This window comes from the organism of the source record quoted next, unplaced genomic scaffold (genome assembly GCF_019419815.1).
Source record: "Pyrus x bretschneideri cultivar Hongxiangsu unplaced genomic scaffold, Pyrus_bretschneideri_v1 Contig17, whole genome shotgun sequence".
Lineage (NCBI taxonomy): Eukaryota > Viridiplantae > Streptophyta > Magnoliopsida > Rosales > Rosaceae > Pyrus > Pyrus x bretschneideri.
The window spans coordinates 3,648,767-3,673,495 of NW_025999468.1; the positions used below are offsets into that span (position 1 = coordinate 3,648,767).

The 24,729-nt window shown below is 33.7% G+C and overlaps 1 protein-coding gene across 4 annotated transcripts; it reads left to right on the top strand.

Annotated features, from left to right (window-relative positions):
- Positions 1 to 199: 199 nt before the first annotated feature.
- Positions 200 to 23,537, top strand: LOC103964948 (MADS-box protein AGL24-like). 4 transcript variants are annotated; one of them, XM_048581448.1, is made up of 13 exons: positions 200 to 555; positions 644 to 717; positions 827 to 954; positions 5,856 to 5,897; positions 7,215 to 7,387; positions 13,053 to 13,255; positions 20,803 to 20,878; positions 21,319 to 21,380; positions 21,481 to 21,580; positions 22,151 to 22,192; positions 22,357 to 22,398; positions 22,529 to 22,707; positions 23,258 to 23,537. In XM_048581448.1, exons 6-13 carry the CDS (start codon positions 13,065 to 13,067, stop codon positions 23,265 to 23,267), a joined length of 702 nt encoding a protein of 233 aa, XP_048437405.1. In that variant the 5' UTR covers positions 200 to 555; positions 644 to 717; positions 827 to 954; positions 5,856 to 5,897; positions 7,215 to 7,387; positions 13,053 to 13,064; the 3' UTR covers positions 23,268 to 23,537. The 4 variants fall into 4 exon arrangements, with proteins under 4 accessions (XP_048437405.1, XP_009376226.2, XP_009376227.2 ...); XM_009377951.3 differs by lacking the exons at positions 200 to 555; positions 644 to 717; positions 827 to 954; positions 5,856 to 5,897; positions 7,215 to 7,387 and adding an exon at positions 12,585 to 12,746; XM_048581447.1 differs by lacking the exons at positions 200 to 555; positions 644 to 717; positions 827 to 954; positions 5,856 to 5,897; positions 7,215 to 7,387 and adding an exon at positions 12,603 to 12,746 and having other exon boundaries at positions 13,059 to 13,255.
- Positions 23,538 to 24,729: the final 1,192 nt, after the last annotated feature.

Genomic DNA, 24,729 nt, shown 5'->3' on the forward strand with positions numbered 1-24,729 from the left:
ACAATTATTATAATTTTTAAAAGATTCTCTGTTTATAACCGTTGTTTTAAATTTTAACGGTCCGAAATTATTTAATCATTAAGCTCAAATTATTAGGATCCGAAGAGAATCTGATTCCTTGTTTTAGTATATTTTTATTATACTCATGGTGACAAACACGTGGTGGTTGCAGACGGAGTATTAACGAAGAGGATGGGCTTGTTTTAAGATTAAGAAAAGAAAAACCAAAATGAAGCCGCTGCCCTGCTGTTTACACTTTACAGTCCCGTGGCTGCTGCTTCTCTTCCTCCTCACTCCTTCTGCGCTCTTCTACATTTCAAAATTTCAATTGACCATAACATTCTCAAGGCAACGAAATCGTGTAAGGTCAGAGGCTTTGGATTCGTCCCGAAGCCCTCTTAGATTTGACACCATACACGCACGTTGAACCAAGCATACACACTCACAGATATCGAAACCGGGAAGTTTGGACGTTTTCCGACGATTTTTCGCCGCTTCCGGCCAATATCGCCCGAGAGCTAAAAACACTCCTCTCTTCACGGGCTTTCAGAATATGTAAGTAGATCTTCCTAATTCCAAGTTTCATTTTCGAACAGTTTGAGATTCATGTGTCTAACTCGAGTTTCCGGGGTTCTTGTCGAAGATTCGTGGTGGTTGAGTTGATCTTGAGCTTGGATGAGCTAAATGGACTAATTGGAGACATAATTGAGACCTTGGGTAAGTTCCTATTCTCTTTGGCACAAGCCCTTAAAGAATTGGTTCTCTTAGCTTGGGGTTTTTGTTAATTGAGTGATTAATCCGAAATTATATGCCAACGTATATGTAGCATGTGTTCAAATTCTCTTACGGTGAACCAAATTCGATTGCTTCGGATATGTTCGTGTTCGTATTTTTTGAGCTCTTCCAGATCGACGAAGGGCAAGGCTCCTCGATATTGAGCAAGCGTTGGTAACTGTGAGTGGACTTTGTTTTTTCATAAAATGGTTTACTTGTACATCCATATACTTTCAAATGATTTCTAATGATTTTGACCTACTTGTGATCATGCGGTTTACTGTCGATTATTGTTGATACTTGATACTTGAGAATTGTGGTTTAGTTTTGCAAACTGTTGTGGAGATTTGATGTTATTATTGACATTCATTTGGTGTGATATTGGTCTTATGAGATAATGGTTTCACTAATAGGCACGATCATGCATCTTCGAACTCATTGAATTGATGATCTTCGACACCACTTGGTATGCTTGCACTCATGTCATGGTACCCTTTTCTGCGGCAGTAGAGTAAATTATTGCCATGACATTCATTATGGGTTAAGGTCTCAGGGTTGGGTTAGAGTCCCAACTCCTTTCTTATTTTGGGTTCGAGTCGCAACTCATTTCTTGGGTTCAAATCCCAGCGTTTTGAGTTAGAGTCCCGGCTAAGTACATATAAATGGGTTCGAGTTGCGACATAGGCATATGTGTTTGCTTTTCCATTGGGGGACTTATTGTGATTTGAAATCCATGGTTATTTATACAGTTTTGAGATTTATCTATGTATCTATATGTAGTATGGATTTTACACTACGGATTTTCAGCAAGGGGGTTAGTATGTTAAAAAAGAGAAATTTTTTGAAAACTTTCCTTTTGTCCGCTCACACTCTTCTTGTTTTGCGCCCCCTTCAGGACCTAGTAGCGGTGATTGTATCGGTGATTGTATCGATGGATAGAACATCTAGACTTTCTTTTGAGAATTTTGGCTTCCGCATGCACATTAGTACTACTTATGAATTGAACTATGAACATGCTTGTAGTGGAGGGTCTCCGACCCATTAGATGTGGCCATTCAGGATGTTCTGTTGTTAAACAATTGTGAACTTTATGCAGGTTGGTTTTAATCACTTTTTACGGCAAAATATGCCAATTTTTAGTAATGCCATACCTTGAATTTATAGTTTCACATCATTTGTGCTTGTTTTGGCTTGCGTCACCTTACAAGTGTCGGCCAACATGATATGATCTAGGTTTTCATTTGAATATCTGGGTTGGGGTGTGTCATAAGTTATACTAGCATTTGCCTACACACTTTGTGTGTATGAACACATTTTTTTAGAAAATGAGAAGGAGAGAGGGAGAGAGAGAACGTGGGGGAGTGAGAGGTTTTTGTTTATTGTTTTTTATTTTTATTTATTTTTAATATCTGAGGTATTTTAACATCACATGTAGGTGAGGTTTTAATAAAAACAGTAAAATTTGGATCTGTGAAATTACATTATTGTCTATCATTTTTTTTGTGTGATAGAAGATTAAGTAGTCTTTTCATCATCTTTTGGTTGACAAAGAGAGTTTCATTAATTAAGGGTGTGCTATCCACACATCCAATTTTATTTCTCACACACCCCTTGATAATTTATGTTCATTGATCTTCTTTAATTCATCCGATCCAACGGTCGAAAATTAAAAAGGTGTGTGAGAAGTAAAATGAGGTGTGTGGATATCACACCCCTTAATTAATAGAGATATGCTATAATGTATAGTCCATTAACACTAGTTTTGAGGGGAGTTGAGCAAATGTGGTGTCATTAACTAATGGAAAATTGTCTGCAACAAGTGTAGGTTCTTAACATTGTTCAACGTTTTCAAGTGCTGATGTCAAATTGTGGATCTACTTACAATGGGGAAGTCAACCTTTTCAAGGTTGTTTTGGCCGTTTAGCAGTATTGTTCGTTAATCTTTGCTTATCAAATTTCGAGCATAAAATAATATTTTGAAAACTTGGCCCTTTTTTTTAATTTTAAAATTTAATTGTTTTTAATATTAAGTATTCCGTATATATATAGAAAATATAATTGTTCTTAGTACAAGAAAATGTAAATTTTATATATTATTAATTATATATGTAGGTAATGTGCATTAAATGTTAAAATATGTACGTGCGTGTATTGTATCTTGGGAGTTTTAAAAAAGGGAACTGTTATTGTCATTTCAAAAATCTCATTTTACACTCCAAATTTTCTATATTTGGGAAGAAAAATACACGTGTGAAGAAGTGTAGAATGAGATTTTTGGAGTGTCAATAACACTTCTCTTAAAAAATTCATGTGATTTAATGACTAATTAAGTCGTGTACGGATAATAATAGTATTTTTAAGAAGGGAAATGTTATTGACATTCCAAAAATCTCATTCTACACTCTTCACAAGTGTATTTTTCTTTTTACACTTTACACAAATGTATTTTTCTTTCCAAATATAGAAAGTGTGGAGTGTAGAATGAGATTTTTGAAATGCAAATAACAATTGCTTTTAAGAAATATGTACTTATTGTATTCGGATTTTGCTAACTATGGTAGCAAAAGCATTGACAAGTCTAGGATTGGTAATCAATGCACCCACCAAAAAAGTGGCCATAGGGAATATAACAATTAAAAGCATATTTGCAATGATTCCAAGTTGATGTGAGCACTGACTTAAACATTTTATCCTACTTTTTCGGGTTGACGATCCTATTCGGATTTTCTCTCACATTAAGGTCGTTCATCGTAAATCGTATGATCAGTTTTTGTTAAGTATTTTTTGTGTTTAATTTTAAATAAATAAATTCAAAATGATTTCTAATCGCACGATGTACGATAAACGGCTAGGATGTAAGAATCTTTAGAATTCCCACAACTTGGATCCGGATGGGATCCAAACCCACTTTTTTGGTTAACTTGATAGTCCCAACGTTGGTTTTGCCTTTATGTTGTTGTGTATCCTCAGTGAGAAATGCCAAGGGGGAAAGTGAAATTATTCATGGATTATCTGGCATCTCACAGTTTAACGTTAATTTTCGTGTTAACATTATAAAACATTGTGTAAAAAACATGAGATATCAGAGAATCTAAGAGAGTTCCACTTTTTAAAGAGTCATCTTAGCATTTCTCGTCCTAGTTGAAGATCTCATGTACAATATTCCAGCTTGACATTTTGATCTGGGTAACCAGACCAAGCAATTAATAGGCCTCCAGAAAGCTTTGCCCTAATGTTTTGGGCTTTTTGGCTAGTTGGTTTGCAACAGAACCAAATATATCCAAAGCGAGACTGTTGTGGCTGGTTAATCTTGATGAATTATCTCCAAATCTGGATTACTTGGTTCTAGTTTTGTTTTCTTGTTGGTAAATTAGTTATTCTGCATTTCACTGTGTATGTTTTTGTCCTTTTGTTTTTGGGGTACTTTATTCTAAATGGATATGTTAGGGTGGCTAAATTTTTAAACCAAATTTTGCAAACCAAATAATGTGTCAACGTTAGCTTATTTGTTACAATTTATAAATTAAAAAAAATTATGATTTTTACATCTCTTTTTTGGTTATTGTTAATTTTGGATGGATAAATGCACAATAGTAAATAAAAATTAAGCGACATATTAAATTTTTTTAATGATCATAAGGATTTAAAATTTCTCGTGTCATATACCACAGAAAAAAAAAAAAATACAGTCAAACCTCTTTATAGTAATACTCCATAATAAAATAACTTCCTTAAAGTCATAAAAAATTCCGATCCCAACTTGGGACCAATTATGTATTCGAATAAACTTCACATTGTAATAAATTATAATTTCTTGGTCTCATTTTAAGGAAACACGCCTTCACATAATTATAATTGTCAATGAGTGCAAAAAATACAAGAAATAAAATACTTGGCGACCAAGAAATCCTATTTAGGAAATACAACATTCATTAAGGATAAATAAGTTAATAAATAATATTTCAAATAGGTATTGAAATAAACTCCATATTATAATAAGTTATAATTTTTCTTGGTCCTATCTTAAGGAAACATGTCTCCACATCATTATAATTGTCAACGAGTACAAAAATATGCAAGAAAAAAAATACTTGGCACCCAAAGAATCGTATTTAGGAAATACAACATTCATAATAAGTCAATAAATAAACTTTTTAATTACAACTCTATTAAGTAATAACCTCCCTGGAGTTATAAAAATTGGTTTGGTCCCAACTATATAATTTAGGATAGCTGGTTTTTCCATCATCCATTGATAAGCCGCATAAATGACTAGAACTTGTTCCCTTCTCTAAGTTGCATTTGGTCTACCGCCTTAGGCTTTTCTTCTTATTGTGGGAAGTTCAGCTCTTCATCTTAGTTGCTCCCGAAGCCTAGAAATCAAAACCAAGCCAAGATGATACAGGTCTACTCCTTCTTCTTGCGCCAAAAGGTTTAAGTCTAGAATTAAATCATAGTACCTAAATGGAAAATGAATAACCTAACTGTAAAAATCAAAAGTGAAAGAAAAAACTAGGTATCCTTTAGGATAGAGAAGCACATTGTGAGGCAAGACGTATTATTGTGCAATGATCCGGAAGATTTGTTGTTTAATTAGTCATTGTTTAAATATCATTCTTGCAAAGGATAAGACAAATGTATTAATTCTGTTCATTACGAAATTTTTATTAGCACTTCATAATAGTAATGCTTCATAATAGTAATACGAAATTTTTATAAGACAATTTGAATGTAGACTTGACCTTTTCTTTGTGGTTGTAAAGAATGTAGACTTGATCCAAGTATTTTCCGTACTTTAATTAGGTCATTTACGGAAGACATTTTGGTTCATATGTCTATACAGCAAAATCTAATTCCAAATTTCCATTTTTTCAAGAAGAAAGGATTATGAGTGAGATTGTGGCACTTGCTAAAAAGGTTTGTGGTTTAAATACATGATTGTTGTATGTGTCTATATATGGAATGATCACAAATACATACAATAGTCAATAATTTCCCGAAAAGAAAATAATAAACATAAAATAAATTATTAATGAATTTTTGCTTTGTTGTCCTCTTCCATTCACTGATTATACATGCAGGGAGCTGGGCTTATAGAAGTTAACAAGCAACTGAGACAGAGGGTAAGCAACTACCACCATCTATATTTCTTCTTTTTTTTTTTTTTTTTTTTTTTTTTTTTAAGGAGAAATTAGGCTACCATCCTTTTTTTTATTCCTTCTCCATTGATTAAAACTTTATTCCTTTTCAACTTTTGATCAAGTTCCTTAGGTTTTAATGAATGTCATTATTTCAATAATAAAATATTTACATGTCAAGATAATTAAATTTTATTACTAAATATGTTCATGTAGTGTTAGAAACATTACATTTGGTATATTTATATTTATGACTAAACTTTGTATCATATATTTCTATTTTTAATTTGTACCCAATTTTAATTTGCAACCCTTTTTTTTTAATTTGTATCATTTTTCTTTATAGTTTTAAATTGTAATCATATATTAATTTTTTTGTTCCCATATTTTAAAATTTTTTTATTTGTACTCATAATATTTTTTCCCATTTTATTTGTGCCTATAATTTATTTATAATGTACCCATGTATCTTTAAAAATGTACCACTTGTTATATGTAAAATTTACCAATTTTTTAATGTAAATCTATTTATTTTTTTAATCTATAATGTGTCCATTGTTGTTTATATAAAATGTACCCATTTTTTTAATATAAAACTTCCCCATTTTTTGTATAAAATGAACCCATATTTTTTAAATTTATAATTACGTGCACCACTGTACTCATATAATTATATGGGTACATTTTTTTTAAACATTTTTATGGGTTACATATTAACACATTTTACTTTTGCAACAATGTCGGAATTGTACCCCCATAGATATTTATATATGGTGAATGTACGAGTACATTCTTTTGACATGTGACAACCATTTTATCATTCATAACAATGTTTTCTTTTGGTCAAATTCTTAACAATTTGGATACATTCTTTTGGCACTTTTTTAACACTGTTTCCAATTGATTGATACATATATATATAGATATGCGAACATGTACTTAACATCTATTAATATACATTTTCAAAAGGAATTATATTGTTATATTGATTTTTTATTCAATCAAAATTTTGAAAAAATTTCCATATTTTTTGTTGGCCCTTTTTTTCTATAGCTCATTAGATCTGAGATTTTAAATACCATAAAATCTCAAGTTTTATTGTTGACATGAAAATATATTAATATGTTGAGGTGTACAAAGTTAAAGGATTTTGATAAAAAATTGAAAACCACTAAGATTTTAATCAATGAGTATTAGTGACTAAGACTGCATCCAAAGTCTTTTATTTAATGAAAAATAGACACTCTTAATTAAAAAATTAAATCTGGACGATTTCTTTCTTTTTGGTTTTTTGCATGGCAGATGGTGATGCTATCGCCGGAGGAGATATCAGACCTGCGGCGATCGTGGAGTAGGAAAACCTGAATGTTGGAGAAGAAGGCGTGACATCTGAATCAGCCACAAATGTGACCACCTGCTCCAGCCGTGCTCTCTCTTGAAAATGACTGCTACGACTTCTTTTTTCTCAAACTGGGGTGAGGTTCTTAACTCGCTAATATATATGCTATTTGTTTTTGAGTTTTAGCTTTTGCTTTTGCTTTTTGCTTTTTGCTTATTTGATGGTGTGATTGCAAAGAATAAAGTTAGTAAAATACTCGGGAACTGTGTAAATAAGAGATATTTTGCTGTCGTCGTGCGGAGGGTTTGCTTACTTATCATTGGGGGGTGGTTATTCTCTCAAGCTGATTCATTTCAACATGATAAGGTCGAATTTCACACAATACCAATTTGAAAAACTTCAATTTTCTTTTCTTTTAAGAACATTTAGGGAAGGTCTTAATAAAATTCAAATTAATAGTTGCAACTTTTAACTCATTATAAATAGTCACATACTTTTTAAAGAGATCTCTCAATTATTATATATAGGGGAACCCCTATAGTCACTAAATAACTCTTCATTGTTTATATAATCATACATAGAGTGTACTAAATATTAGAGTTTTATTGAGTTCATATGAGAGAATTTTCAACACAATCACGGTTTATCGGAGCCTTGTGATTTGGAATGTTGGTTTTACAAAGATGTGGTCGTTGTATCCCGTTAGATGAACGCCGATTAACCATGAGCACCGTAGTAAAGCGTTAACTTATCTTAAAATGTCAAATATTTGCTTCAACCGGTTTTTAGGTTTTTCTAATCTATTATGTTGTGTTCATTAAACTTTAGTTGACCATGTGCATGATTTAAATTGTTTATTTACTTGCATATTACTTTATGAATTTTATATGTGATTAAAATAGCAATTAGACCCTAACTTTCCAACAATTTTAAGACAAACTTATTGGTTTTTGGTTTATTTGCTATACGTGATTCAAAAACTTCTTAATTTAAGAAACTAAGTTTCGTTTCTTTATGACAATCAGTTGTGTGTGTGTGTGTGTGTGTGTGTGTGTGTATGTATTCATTTAGTAGATGAATGAATTGCCATTTACTTTGATTGAAAAGTTACACTGTTTAGTTACATGAGTGCGACTTTGCATGCATTTGATGAGTTTGCATAGTGTGCAATATACGTATGTCTTACAATAGTTTGGATTGATGTTTTTGACATAGTTTTGAACCGATGAATATTTGTTCAAAAAACTGATTCAGAGGGTTTCATCATAACTCATTCATTTTGACAATGGATCATTTGTTTTTGCATGTTTTGGAACTTAATAAACTGTCAAGGTTTTAACTTTTGGTTTAAAGTTTGATCAAATCATTCATATAGAAAGGCAGGATCGCTTTGTATGGATCGTTCGGCCCTTTTCCAGGCTGTAACTATTCGGTTACAGAGATGGTGTTGTTCGGGAAGAACTCTGTTGTTTCAGGGTTCTGTGAACATCCACTAGGGCTAGTAGGGCAATTCAATAATGCAATGATGCATTCCTTACGAATGCTTGAAAAGTCATCAATATGATGTTTGTTGCATAAATAGCAAAGACTTCCACAAATGCTTGAAGAGGTGCTTCATGCATATAGTTGTTCTGATGTAACAGACAAGGCAATCAGAATTATGACAATAGAGTGTCTTGTCGTTGTATATATATGTTAGCTATGGGAAAGTCAATGAATGGACTTCGCGTTGTGGCAACATAAATAGGTGCAGTTCTTAGTCAAATAAAGATTTGAACTCACTTTAGATGAGTTCTTAGTCAATGCCTACGTTGAAAGAATTAAGCAATCTAAAGCAAGGCGCTACCCATGAGACTTATAAAGTTAAAAGTGCTAAGAACCATGAAGGTAGGCTAAAAGACTAGGCACAAGTGAAGGTAGAGAACCTATCTGTCACATCTTCTTGCTTCTAAAAGTATGATAGTGAACTATTGATGGTTTCAAAGCAACCATAGTGGAAGGGGATTGTGGGGTAACTAGCTATCTTTATGAGTTGATATATACTTTTTTTTGGTCAAACGATACATTTTGTTAGATTAAATGTTAAATTTGTAATGAGTACTGTTTAAGGTAATGAAAGAGACTTTCCAATAAATACTTCAAATGTGGGGGAGTTACCCAAGTGTTAGCAAATTACTTAGTAATTAAGTTCCAATACATGTTTGAAGGCCTTAACCTTAGAAAACAACAACTCTCAAACAAAATTTATTTCCACACATGAATGAGTTTTGTGATGGGCATATAGTATGAGTAGTCAACCAAATGGTGTACCAATTACTAAAATGTGGACTAGAGAGCAAGTTGTATCATTGAGAGAATGGGTTAAAAGCTCTTAATTAGAGTAGTCATAGTGGAAATCCAACCTAATTTACTGGAGATCCCAATATAGGTTCAAAAGGGACAAGTAAATTATGACAACTTAGAGTAGCACTATATATAATACTCTTGCACCCAATCTCGCAATGATAACAATGTTGTTTGCAATCGAGATCAAGTTAAACTTTATGCTTTCAATGATTCTTATAGCTTGGAAGACTTAGAAGTCCAAGTAGGGTATTGCATGATACTATTAATGACAAGTCACCTATCTTGAGTGAGAAATGGGGCTGAAAAGAACTTAATTCTCTAGAGCACTCATGATAAACTAGGATTTTTTTCATGGACGAAATATCACAATAGAGCAACCTCGAGGGCGTTTGGAAGGGTATTGTGTGATTATTATTGTCTTGTTTTGCACAAATGACAGAGCTGTTGAAGACATCACATTTACTGATTAGCTAAGTAAATTCGATAGTTATTCACAACGGAAGGTTCAAGGCTAAAAACTACCTATCCCGATGCAATACTTTTCCTACTGAATCCATCCCTAGTGTTGCATAATGTTGAGTCAATTTCTATTAATGTGGGGGATGGTGGGGGATAGTGGAAAATAATAATAATAATAATATTATTATTATTATTATTATTATTATTATTACTATTGTTATTATTATAATATTAAGTTTATTAATTGAATGGAAACTAGAAGTGGTGTATTATGTGGAATTATGTTTCTATCTAATATGAATTCAAATGAATAGTTACAACTTTTGACTTTTCATGAATAATCAAATGCTTTCCAAAGAGACATCTCAACTTCTATAAATAGGGAAGTCCCTTGTAGTCACTAAACAACTTTTCATTGTTTACATAATATACATAGAATGCACTAAACTTTACAAAGTCTCATTGAGTTTATATTAGAGGGTTTTCAACACAACCGTGTTGATTCGAGTTTTGTAATTTGGAGTGCATTTATTGAAAATATTACTTACTAATTTTTTTTAATACACCAAAAAGTAAAAAAAAAAATAAAACAAAAAGAAAAGAAACAACTAATGACAGACATGAAAGGCGTTTATTCCAAATTTGAATATTGTGAGAATAATTATTAAAGTATTTAACTTGAACACTTATATGTATAAAAATGAATGAAAAATCCACAAATTGAGGATTCACAGTAAACGTTTCCTTCCCCCATGGAAAAAAGAATAAGAGTTCAGCAAAGTTAAAAAAAAAAAAAAAAAAAGGTAATGCTAGAGTGATTAAATTTGTAAATAAAGTTTTGAAAGCTAATGGACATGGAAGTTGATGATTGATTTATTATTTATACATTGATAAATGTGCTTATTTTTATTGGTGATATATCATTTAGTTTGCAAATTTACTCTATAAATTTGGTCTTTACTCAAAAAAAAAAAAAAAAAATCTAATTTAAGTCAATGCATATAATGACATGGCATGTGGTCAAAGGAGTAAAGTCAAGTTTTAATCTTACGTAAGGCATTAATTGAAAAATAATATTTTATTAAGAATTAGGGTAAAGTTTGAGTGAGGATGATCTTCTTTGTCAGGATTCTGAGGATCTTCAAATTACATTCTTTTATCGTGCATCGTGCGGTCAGAAATTATTGTAAATTCTTTTATTTAAAATTGAATATAAACAGTACTTGACGAAAACTAACCGCACGACGTACGATGAACGGATATGATTGGAGGATCCTCGGATGCTCACAAAGAGGATCCGACGAGGATCCTCTCTCGTAGAGTTTTATGTACAAATATGCATGCAGCTACAGGGTTGGCCTCTTGGGTTAAATATGTGCAAGTACTTGTTGAGTAATGACTCCACTTACAGTTCAACTTCCATTGAAGTGCTAAGTTTTCATGTGACAGATTAGATTAATTAGTTGGAGAAAGAAAACAAGATCAGGCCGAGTAAGGAACTCGAGGATAACACCGCAAGTTGATCAGGTAATTATAATTGATCGACTTGTGAGTTGGTGGAAGCAAAGACTTGGCCGTGCGAATTGATTCTGCGATCCCTCGGATAAAGGAGCACATAGATTCCGAGGCTTAATGCGTATTATTGTGCAATGATCCGGCAGATACGTGACGATCACCGTTTTTAATTTAGTAAATAAAGTCGAGTTATTGGAAGACATTTCTGGGTGCTCTAGAACAACCATTTCTGTAATTCCTTCAAACAAAGTTGAACGCATTACATTCACAGCCTGGAATTGACACGTGTCGCTGTGATAAAACATAACATCACTCGACTTTAATTTTGTCCAATGATAAATTAACACATATTTTATTGTTTTAAAAAATAATGAACATTTTATTAATTTTTCTGAAGTTTTAAAATGCAAGGGACATTATATATTTTTTTTATCGAACCATATCAGAAAATGAATACATAAAATACTCACTAACAAGTACTTAATTATTATCCTTAAAACAAACCAACGCCTAAACAAAATCAACATTCAGTCGCATGAAGAGATTTCAGAGAAGAGGAAGGGAGGAATAGAAGTACCGACCATAATTTATTTATTTATTATAAATAAATAAATAAATAAAAGCATATGAAGAGATTGCACTGCAGGGAAGACGAGAGGGCCGGCCGGGATGGCAACGGTGGAAGAGGGTTTGGCCGACGGTGGATGGCCGGTGTTGCAGCGATTGCTGCTACCGCTGCTCTTTAGGATAAAGAAGTGAGAGAGACGAGGTGGATGTGACGACACCTAAAAAGAAATAAACCGAGAATCCCCACTCAGTTAGATATGAACAAATCTAAGAGATTCCATATTTTTACTGTCGTCCATTCCACATATATTATGAACGGTGGTGATCGCATTCATCACTCATCACGCCAACTGATTTGCGTTCCACGTTTCTTACCTTAAAAATATCCAAAAATAGGAAAGAGAAACAAACAGTTGATATTAAAGCGAGATATATCTTATTTTTCTATAAATAGGAAATTTAATTCGCCAACCTATCCTTTCTAGAACAACCGGCAGCACCCGAACTCTCTCTCTCCTCTCTGTTCTTCTCTTTCCAAAATATCTTTGGTTTCCTTTCACTGCTCTGCAAATTTCCCAAAACTTCAGACCTGAAACTCCCCGACGAAGGTAAACAAATAACAACGGAAAACCCAGTAAATAATTTATGTATGGTTTTTTTTTTTCTTCTTCTCTTCGATTGGTGGTAAATACAAAATACTTTAGGCTTGTTGGGCAGTTGTTTGTGGTTGGTTGGTTTTTCTGGGTTTTGATTTTCTTATTTAGATCTGAGATGCTAGGGTTTGAGGTCAATATCTTTAAACTTATAAAAATACCCAGAAAATATACGGTAGTTTTTGAGTTTGTGAACAGTTATATATGTGAAAAGTGCATGGTTGGTTTATTTTTATTTATTTGAATTAATTGTTTTTGAAGGGGTAGGAAGAAATGGTGAAAATAAGGAAAGAGAAGATCAAGATCAGGAGGATCGACTACTTGCCGGCAAGGCAGGTGACCTTCTCAAAGAGGAGAAGAGGGATTTTCAAGAAAGCTGAAGAGCTGTCGATTCTGTGTGAATCTGAAGTTGCTGTTATCATCTTTTCTCAAACTGGCAAGCTCTTTGATTTCTCAAGCTCCAGGTACCGATACTACTGTACAACATCCCACCGCCTTCTAAATTCGTTTGTAATTTTCCTAGCTTGAACGAATCTAACCAAGTACATGACTTGACTTCTATCTGAGTGGGAGAGATTCACCAGGGTCAAACAATTGGGGAGAAAAATGTGTCACGGATTCGTCGACTATATATTTTGTAGTGATATCCACACTTATTTTTACCTCTCAACACTCTCTCAAATTTCGGCTTTTAGTTCGAACGAATTGAAGAAAGATCAATGATAAAAAATTAATAAAAATGTGAAAAGTAAGAATGAATGTGCGAATAACACTTTATATATAAAAGGAGGAGAGTGCTAACTAGCTTGATAGATAATCCACGCATGTAAACAAAGACACATAATTTATGGTGTCAGCTTGATAAGGCACAGAAGAAGGGTTAGAAAATCCAAAATCTTTCACAGAGAGAGTGAGAGTTTTAACTGGTACGTACGAGGATATACCTATATATCTAGAATATCCAGTTCAAGAAAGTGAGGTATACTTTTGATTGAGACATCAAGTTGTCCAAGTTTGAGAAACATTTTATTAGTTTTACATGTTTTCAATCTTTGAAGTTGTGGGGATTATTTGTACGTTACTTGGTGATGCTGATCTCTTTGCTTATGCTACATGCAATCGTGTCTGCCATGCAGAACTTTGTATATATAAGAGCCACTTGTTTAATTATGTAATCTTATTACGATTGTGCAGTTTAATGGTTACAAAATGCTAGGAAAAGTATATTTTTAGATCATATTTTTTTGCCACATGTGACGGTTGATGATCGGATAATAATATACAAAATTAGTTGGGGTTTATGAAATGAAAAATATATATATCCTTTTAAATGTGTGTACACCGTTTTCCTTTTTAGACAGGCAATATATTATTTTCTTAGATTAGACCATCATTGTTACTGAAATTTAGATAATCAATTTTAAATAAATAATACAACATAAAATGATAGATAAAATACTCTTATCTAGTAAAAGAGTGTATCACTCTCTACATACGATATACATATCAATATGTATATGTATGCATATCTATATCCGTGCCAACTTCAACACATGATGTTGTGTTATGTTCCAAAAGTAGTCCTTCATTCTCCCCTCCTAAAGTAAAATGCCTGTAAATAATGAATACGGATAATTTGTAAGGACTTAAAAATACAAAAATTCAATTATATATGCTTTGGATTTTTCTTACTAGGAGTAAAGTGATATGATGAAAACTTGGGAATTCATCATAGAAGCCTTGAAGATCCTTTGAGAAGGAATATGTATGCATGCGTCAAGTAGGGCAATGAGTGGTTCAGCTATGGCCATATATAACCTGTTTTTCATATGCATTCATGAAATAATGAACAAACTTGAGTAGTTGCAAAGATCAAAACCTACTTAAATAATGTGCATGAGAGGAAGGGAGAGATTGATATGTAGAAATGTGATTGTGGAATAAGAATTTAGATAAAGTTGTTCTTTGTTTATGTTAGGGAAAAAAAATGTCGCTCCACATAGTAAGCGATGATGTCATTTTATTAATAAAACTGAAATATAAGACTAAACACCACTTCTCAAGTGATCGTTTTAACCTGAGATATAAGATTTAGTATATCAATTTGTCATTTGAAATCAACGTGTATATAAAAATTGCCCTTATTGTATGCTGGTGTCTTTTAACTCATCTATTGTGCTGATGAAAATTCTTCTGAAGCTAGATTCTAAGAGGCCAATACATCTTGTTGGTAGAGAGTGAATTAGCGCTTTGTCATCTAGATCTTTCTACTTTTACTATTTATTCTTTACCTATACTCTCTCCAAGCCGAATACATCAATAAGGAATCGTCGCGTATTAGGGCCGACGTACTCCCACATATAGAGGGGCCCTTCTATGCGACCAAAGAATGCATACCATCGGCAGTTCGAGTTGACCTCATTGCCTTGTTTGACTATGACGAACAACTGGAAGAGTGACATCGTCCATGTCAACTTGACTAAGTTGTGGTCATCCCCACCTGATAACCAAGGTGAGTTGACCTCGTTCCCTCTGTTTGGAATTGGACAGGCCATAGGAAGTGAGAAGCTGATCATCATGTCAGCTCGACTAAGTTGGGTCGCCCCCGAGAGACCTGAGCGGAGTTGCTCTCGTTGTTGATTAGTCCTGCAACGAAAGGTCAAAGCTTTTGTTTTCCTAACCATAAAGCCCTTACACCCCATCACCATTTGAGATGCCAGATGTCGATTAGATATGGTCTGGTATTGAAGAAATTATTAAGTAGTACTGTACTACGAATGAGGATCTTTTCTGGATTCTTTTTGTGAGGATCCTGGAGATCTTCAAATGGTATCCGTTCATTGTACATAGTGCGGTTAAAAATTATTTTAAATTAAAGATGAATAGTATTTGATGAAAACTAATCGCATGATATACGATGAACATACATGATTTGAGAATCCGGAGATGATCCTTCTGGTTGTACTACCATGCCATTTGTGAGACTCCTATTCAAAATTTGACATGCGAACCACTTTATTCGCAGTTGGACTTTATATTTTATTTTAAGAATTAAAAATAAATTAAATACTTGAAAAAGAAAATACCTAGTGACCGGCCTCCGTTTCCCACAAATATCAATTGCAGTTCTCCACCTCCACGACTCCATTCCCACTTGTTCACCATTAGTTTCCATGGCTATCGACCCTCCTTTTTTTCCCTTCCACTCGATACAACTCCCAATTGATGAGAGATTAATAGTGAATGTTAACGCTCAAATTTGGAGAGTTTAACAAAGATCAGTATGGTCGGCTTTTAGTGGGCTTAAGGTTGAAATGATAAGAACTAAACAACAAGATTTAAATGGTTCACCTCTATAAACTGGATTACGTCTACTGGGGTGCTCAGACAAGGTTACAAATAGGCTCGAAGTAATCTAGTAGTCTTTTTTTTCTCTCTTTTTGTTCGACCTGTTCTCAATGGCATTCATCTCTCTTATATAGACCCTTAATGAGCCTTAAGTCTTTGGGTTTGAGTCTTCCACCTCTTCACATTTAATGCACTGAATATGTAGACATGACCTACTAGTTGTCCATCTGCCCTTTAGTCAACATGTGGTGGTGATGTGACACCCGTTCAGGTCCATTTGCATGTTTTCTAGGGACAACGCATACCAAGCACCTGCTCGGCACTGGGGTTTGTGAGGACCTTACACTTGTGCTTGACCTATAAGCCTTTATGTCCTTTCATAGGCTTTCTCTTTTGTCAATAGCCATCCCCGTGGCTTGGAGTTGATGACCGAGTAGGTTCGACCCTTGGACTTCGTGCTATAAAGTTGTCAGGATGTCAACTCGCCATCAGCGATCGAAAACTACTTTTATGAGGAAACGCTTGGCTTTGTTGCCGGCAGGACTAGATCGCCGACCGATAGTCTGCAGCACTCGGGATCGTCCTTCTTGCTTTTGTTGGGCCTTGGTCTTCCTTCCTTTGGGTCTTTGTCTTCCTTTCTTCACTTGGTTTCTCTTCCTTGGGCCTGTTTTCCTTTGGCCTTCTAGGGGTCGGAATTCACTCAGCCAGTGAACTTCCTATCGATTAATCATTTATGGTGCTTTTGTGGGTGTCAGTGGTTTAATGGGTTTTGATTATTTCAGAAGAATTTTGTTGATGGGGAACTAAAATTCTAATTTTATTTGATAATGGAGGCACTGAAATTGGGTAAATCTATTGGCTTTATGTTGTTTATGGATGGCGTGGTAGTACGATATTACCGAATAATTCTTTAGATAAAATGTAATGTTAGGAAGACCAAAATTTTAAAACAAATTTGTAAACCAAATAATGTGTTTGTTAATGATTAGATTATCACTTAAGCTTTGATTAACGTGTTTATTTTCTATTGGTGACATATCATTTGGTTTAAATTTTTGGTCTTCCTATCATTACCCTTAGATAAATGTGGTGTATCCATACTCCATCATTTTTGTGCCAACAGCTGATGTCAACCAAAATGGTGCCTCAAGGCTGGCAAAGCTATTGTTGACCAAGTAACGTTGTACTTATCAAATTTTTATATCACATTTGTGCCACATCTCTAATAAAAGAAAATCTACCAATACATGTGGGTTTCACTTCTATTAAAAAAACAGTACAAATATAGTATAAAAATATGATAATAATAACATTTTTGTTGCTGACTTCTTATGTTTTCAAGGTTCTAAAAGAAGTTAGGCGCTAGTCGGGCGACGGGCTGGGGCCCAGCGTCTAGGCGGCTAGGTAGGGTTTAGGCGGGTGCTTAGGCGGATTAGGCGGATTTAAGTAAATCCATTATATTTTGTGTAAAGAAGTGTTTATACTTAATATATATATAATTTCATTATAAACTACAAAATAGAATGACATGTATTATAAAGTATTGGAACATAATGAAAACATGAGGAATAAGCATATGCCCATTTAAGTATTCAACAAGTCTCTTATAATTTATTTAAAAAAATTAAATGCAAATTGAAAGTTATCTATTTTCTGTCTAAGTGAGTCGCAATCTAAGTAGGTGAGTCTGGATAGGCTAGGCGGCCACCTTAGCTGGTTTGGACGGGTTAGGCAGGTGCCTAGGTGGGCACCCCAGTTGGTCTAGGCGCCCTTTCTTAATTTTCAACCACCTAAGCATTAATCGGGGTAGTGACCAGCCGCCTAGTGTCGCCTCGGCGCTAGGTGGGGATTTTTAGAACGAGAGATTTTTCAGTGTGACTGTCACACAAGGTGGCACACCGCGTGTCTCTATGTAAATGGTGAGTTATGTGTGTTAAAAGGTTAATAACTTAAAATTTTCCACTACTTGCATAAAAACACGTGATGTATCATCTGTGTTCCCATCACAACTAAAAATTTCTCTTTTAGAACAGTGGTTTTCACTATTCATCACCTGGATTGAGCCACATGTCAACCGGCTGAGGGTTTCCCATGGATATATAAAGCAGCCAGCCACCTCCAAACTGTAGGTTAGGCTTACTTCCTCTCGAACCAATCTCCACTTCTCTCACCTCTCCTATTCTTCTTGTAAAAAGTCTCCTACGTCTAAGAGATTTCCAAGTGGTATACACTTGTCAAATAACTAAACACAACACGAAGTGGATATCGCCCATCTAAGGCGAACCATGTTGGCCTTTCAAAAACACACGTCTATAAACATTATCTAAACCAACAAAGGAACGAATTGGAAATGCTTTTGTTAATTAAGAAAGAACAAAAAGCTACTTTTGGAGCATGGAAGTCCAAATCCATTATTTATAGCTTTTCCATGATGGGAAGAGAAAGTGATACTTTTTGGCGTTCTTTTAGGCATTGAAAATGAGATATGACTAAAGATATACTATCTAATGTTCTTTTACGCATTGAAAATGAAGTATGTATTCTTTCATTTATAAAATATAAGAAGATTCAAATACTCATTGAAAACAAGTAGTTTTCGACGCCTTTTTCCTCACCATAAATACTTTCTTTTTTTTTGTTTTTCTTTTTAGCACCTCTTTTTACTCACCAGATATAGACACTGGCTCAACCTCTATATCTTAGACGTCTACTAAGGGGATATTGGTGCAGCAAGCATTTCCTATTACTTCAACTGTAGGCGTGGAGGAGGACTTCTCCTAGCTGCAAGAAATATATCCACAACCATAACTATTATATTTTCCTCCATAACCTCAAGTTTTTAAGCTCTCTTGAATAATAAGAATAATCATAATAAAATAGTAATAGCTAGTAAAATAATATAATAATAATGATAATAATAATAATTTTTAATTAAAAATACACTGTTTCAAACAAAATGTGTGCCTCGACGGTCTTGCATCAACAGATAGTGAAGACTTGACAATTGTGGAATCAATGATACAAAAAATAACTTTCCTAACTCCTAAGTTAAGATATATTAGACCAATAATAAAGTGTGCTTAGATTAATCTTGCAACAAGGAAATATAATTCATTTACTTATAATACTAAGGTTGTATTCAGGAAACAACTCATAGGGATCTTTCACCTCTTGGAAAATATAGAAGGAAAACTGTTAGTCTATTAATTCTCATATCCCCAAGATGATCCCTCCAAAGTGCATTATGTTTAGATCTTTTCCAGTAAAGTTGGATGGCTCTAGCTAGATGAACTTGGTAAATCTGAGTAAATCATCAAATCAGTCATTACTTGCAAGTAGAGTTATTTTAATGAGTTGATTAGATGTATGTGATTCTCTCTTTTTATCCTCATTTTTTTTTTTTGGTAAGGCAATGGATGAGATTAAAATTACAAAGTAGAAACTTGAAAACTTTGTCAAGAAAAATAACTGGTCAAAAGTTAGCAAGAATTGTTTGTTTTTATTTTTATTTTTTTTTATTGCATCGAAAACCTCTTAAAAATATAGTTGATCATTGACCAATTCAGGGTCAAAAAAAGACCAATTAAGCAAACAAATGGTATCGCTTAAGTACTCACTAGTATATTATCTTTTTGATTTGGCTCAATTAAAAGATGTCGTGTACTCATTGTTTTTGAAACTTAAGAAAAATTAAGTAACATGGCTTATTATTTTTTTTAAATAATAATACATGTGTTCAAATATTATTGGGTCAAAACCAAAAAGTTATTATACGATATATGATGAACGAATGCGATTAAAAGATTTCCAAGATCCTCACAAAGAGGATCCGGCAGGGATGCTCCTGGCTTAAGTATTATCCTAAATACAGTGGTGACAGAAAATACAACAATTAAAGATATTTGCAATGATGCCCCAGTTGATGTGAAACTGACTTAGACTTTTTAGCCGTACTTTTAGTTAACATGATAGTCCCATCGTTGGTTTTGCCCTTTTTTGTTGTGTTTCCTCAGTTTGGTGACCTCATATATATATGTATAAATTCCGACTTGACATTTTGATCTGGGTAACCAGACCAAGCAATAAGGCCTCCAAAATAGCTTTGCCGGTTGGTTTGCAACAGAACCAGATATCTCTAAAGTGATGGTTGTTTTGGCTGGTTAATCTTGAATGAATTATCTACAAATCTATATTAATTGGTTCTTCTGATTTCTTGTTTTCTGGTTGGTAAATTAGTTCTTCGGCATTTCACTGTGCATGATTTGTTTTTGGGGAAGAGAAAAAAGGGAGGGGGGGGGTGTATTTTATGCTAGATGTTATTCTGTTTGCATGCATTTTGAAGTGGTTGTTTTGTAAAAAAAAAATTTAAACCAGAAAAGAACAGAGTAAACAACAATCTCTTGCAAAGCCAAATCCAGCATGCATGTACCAATTTATTGGGCTTATTGAAAAGTGTTTTCAAACCAGAAGCATGGAAATTGGGTAACATGTGGTTTTTTTTTCTTGTATTGATTTTTTATCTATGCTGACTGCTTAGTCACACGTATTAATTTAATTTTATGTGCCTTTTAAATTTTTTCTTGTTTAATTTTTTCTGTCTAAACCTTTATAAAATAATAATGAAGCATGCTAACTATTTTTTTAATCCTTTTATGTTGTGAAGTACCAAGGATGTGATTGCAAGGTACAAATCACATATTGGGGAAAAATCGAATCAACCGATGCTTGATCAGCTGCAGGTAATTCAGTTCAATATGGGTTTTTTTTTTTTTAATTTTTAATTTTTATTTTTTTTTTAATTTTTTTTTAATTTTTATTATTTTTAATTTTATCATCTTTGGTCTAAAACTTACATTTTTAATCGTACAACAATTAATTGTGTCAAGTGAATGTAACATTTTTTGTGATCAACACTTGGAGCTTCGAAATATTTTTTTGCAGCATTTGAACGATCGTATATTACTTTAACATAAATAAAATTATTACATGTTAGACTTCTATATGTGCATGCAGCAGGGTTGGCCGCTAAGACTAAATATGTGCAAGTAACTGGGGTTGAGTAATGACTCCAAGTTAGAGTTTTAACAATGGATGTTTTTGGGCCTGATGTTTATAAGCTTTTCATGTGACAGATTAGTCTATATAAATGACGGTATAAATATATTTCCCATTTAATTAGTTGGAGAAAGAAAACACGATCAGGCTCAGTAAGGAACTTGAGGATAAGACCCGCAAGCTGAGGTAATTATAATTTATCGATCTGTTTGTAAGATATATGGTGGTTAATTAGCTGGATGATCGTTTGATGAGAGTCTGCCGAAATTGGTTTGGCATGCAACAGGCAGTTGAAGGGCGAGGACCTTCATGACTTGGACCTGGATGAACTGCAGAAGTTAGAAAAATTGGTGGAAGCAAGCCATGGCCGTGTGAAGGAAACTAAGGTCTGTTCTAGCTAGCTAACTAATTTATTCTGTTACAAATGAATTCAGGTGTCCCATGGCTTCTAAAATTTAGGTATCCTCAGATAGAGGAGCACATTGTGAGGCTTATTAATTAAGCTATAAAAATCTTCCGGATCATTGCACAATAATAATCTTGCAAAGAGTACGACAAATGTCTTAATTTTGTTCAAATAGGAAATTTGTTAATAGCATTCTATAAAAGTAAGTGCATTTCTTTCTCTAATTTTTTGCACCATGCATGAGTGAGCCATGACTGAGCTTAATCAAATAAATAGATCGACACGTTGTGCCTCGTACACACTGTTTTAAATCACTGTGTTTAATCAAAAGGTCAATAGGTTTCCGATTGACTATCCTTTGCATGTCTATCTTTCAAATTTATACTTCGGTCAAATTGAATGTAGACTTGACCTTTTTTTCTTGGTTATAAAGAATGTAGAGTTGATCCAAGTATTTTCGGTACTTTAATTAGGTTATTTTACGAAAGAAATATTTTGGATTATATGCACATACAGCACCGTCTAATTCCAAATTTTCCATTTATTTCAGGAAAAAAAGATTATGAGTGAGATTATGGCACTTGCGAAAAAGGTTTATAGTTAAATAGATGATTGTTGTCTGTGTCTATTATGGAATAACCACAAATATATTTACAATAGTCAAGAATTTCCTGAAAAGAAAAAAATAAACATTAATTAAATTATTAATGAATTTTTGCTTTGTGGTCCTCTTCCTTGTACTGATTATAAATGCAGGGAGATGAGCTTGTAGAAGCTAACAACCAGCTAAAGCAGAGGGTAAGCAACTACGTACCACCATCTATATTTGGTCTTCTATTTTTTTTTATTTAATGAAAAAAACAATAACTCTTAATTAAAAAAAATTAAATCTGGGCGATCTTTTTTCTTTGTTGTCTTTGCATGGCAGATGGTGATGTTATCTGCCCGAGGAGATATCGGACCGACGGCGATCAAGGAGTTGGAAAACCTGAATAATGGTGGAGAAGAAGGCGTGACATCTGAATCAGCTACAAATGTCACCATCTGCTCCAACAGTCCTCTTTCTCTTGAAGATGACTGCTCCGACATCTTGTCTCTCAAACTGGGGTGAGCCGCCTTAACTTGCTAATATATGCTATTTGCTTGTCTTTTGCTTTTGACTTTTTGCTTGTGCTTATTTGATGCTACGACGAAGAATAAAGTTAGTAAAATACTAGGGGGCTGAGTAGATAAGGGATATTTTGCTGTCCTCGTGGAGGGTTCATCTCAAGCATGATCAGGTCTAATTTTACACGTTACCAATTTTAAAACTCTAATTTTCTTTTCTTTAATTTAAGTAAAAAAAGCCATTTAGGGAATGAGCTTATCTCCTTCGTGGGGCAAGCTTGTGTTCAAAGATACCAATGGGATTGCCACGCCCTTCTTTGACGTTGATGTAGGTCTTTTTTTTGTTTCTGTGATTAGCTCAAGTGCTTATCTGGGCTTTGCTGTTTTTTCCTTTTTTCTGTACCTCATGTTTCTTTTGCCGTTTGGCTCCTCTCCTCACTGTATCACAAATTCATGATGTTTGTCAAGTATAATTGTACTGCTAGGATGCTTTTATTCTTCAACATTTAGAATGAAATTGCTAATCGTTTTTTGTATTCGGTATTTTCAGGCTACCATAGGAAGTTGCACTTCCTTATAATTTTTAAATAAAGTCGAGTTATTGTAAGATATGAGTGATTTGTGTGTCTAAACTCGGAAACAAATTGGAAGGCTTTTTTTTTTTTTTGGCCGCGGGCGCCCCTGCCCCCCCGGGGGGTGGGGGTGGGTGTAGGGGGTGAGTGTTGTGACTGTGTTAGATGTAAAACTATATTTGTATTGGTCGAATATAAATTGTATAGTATCTAAAGCTTTATATAAATGCAGGCCTATGAATCTCTAGTTCAGTTCTATGTTTTGTTTTTTGTCCTGTTCAGTTCTGTGTTGTGTTGTGGATTTATGCGATGGCAGGTTAAAAATTCTGAGGGTTTTTTATTTTTTATTTTTATTTTTTTAATTATGCTTAAATATTCATTTCTCTCCTAAAACAAAACTTGAGTCTCATTTTCGGTCGATACTTAACATCCCCGAGGTTTACATATGTGTTTTTCTCAACACCATCCAAGATCAGTCAATTGTGTAACTGATAGGGTTATTAGTTGAGATGTTGACCGAGTTGTCTATGTGATCTTTTGGCCGCGCCCTGAAAAGTTGGTACTTTAACCTCCTCCGAGGTTTATACATGTGTTTCATTTTGCCTTGTTTTGCTCAACATCATCCAAGATCAATCAATAACGTACGTGATAGGGTTAGAATTTGACCATGTTGTACGTGTGGTCTTGTTGACTGCGCTTTGAAAAGTTCATACTTACCTCCCCCAGGGTTTATACGTGTGTTTCATTTTGCCTTGTTTTTCTCAACATCATCCAAGATCAGTCAATAGCTTCCATGATAGGGGTATTAGTTAAGATTTTGACTATGTTGTATATGTGGTCTTTTATATTGAGTTCATCTTTCTTGTTGCGAAAAGAATTATTCTAGGAATATGATTGTAGAAACGTAAAGTAGAATCTAATAAAATTTAGAAGCTTTTTATTCTATTATGACATTTATTACTTGAAATAAAGTATAACCGTACCTATGATTAATATAAGGGAAATTTTTTGAATTGTCATATGAGCTTGTATACACTTTTTAATTTGTCATATAAATTGGAACTTTAAGCAATTTGTCATATCAACTTTTTGAAATCATTAATTAGTCATCTCACCCTAATTCCATTGTGTTTTCCATCTAATAGAAGTCATGTGTGAGGCACATGACTTGTGTTTAGGGCTATTTTAGTCATTTTAGCATCTTTTTCACAAGGTATTTTTTTATTTTTCCTTAGTACAAACACTTAAATTTTGTGTTTGAGAGTATTCACGGGGATCAATGTGAACAAAATCTCTGAGAACAAGTATAATGTAGCAGCAGCCCCTTATGTAGCTTTAGAAACCCTAGAGTTTTTTGTCGAATCCAACTTAATAAAAGGGAAGTGAAGTGTTAGAATAACCCAAATAACTCTAAACATAAGTCATGTGTGAGGCACATGTCATACATGAC

What these genes read in the sequence shown, in the direction of transcription:
- LOC103964948 (XM_048581448.1), top strand. Translation starts at nt 13,065, where the DNA reads ATGGTGAAAATAAGGAAAGAGAAGATCAAGATCAGGAGGATCGACTAC. An exon ending in GCCGTGTGAAGGAAACTAAG is followed by an intron (nt 21,581 to 22,150) that starts GTCTGTTCTAGC and finishes CATTTATTTCAG; the next exon opens with GAAAAAAAGATTATGAGTGA. An exon ending in TTATGGCACTTGCGAAAAAG is followed by an intron (nt 22,193 to 22,356) that starts GTTTATAGTTAA and finishes TTATAAATGCAG; the next exon opens with GGAGATGAGCTTGTAGAAGC.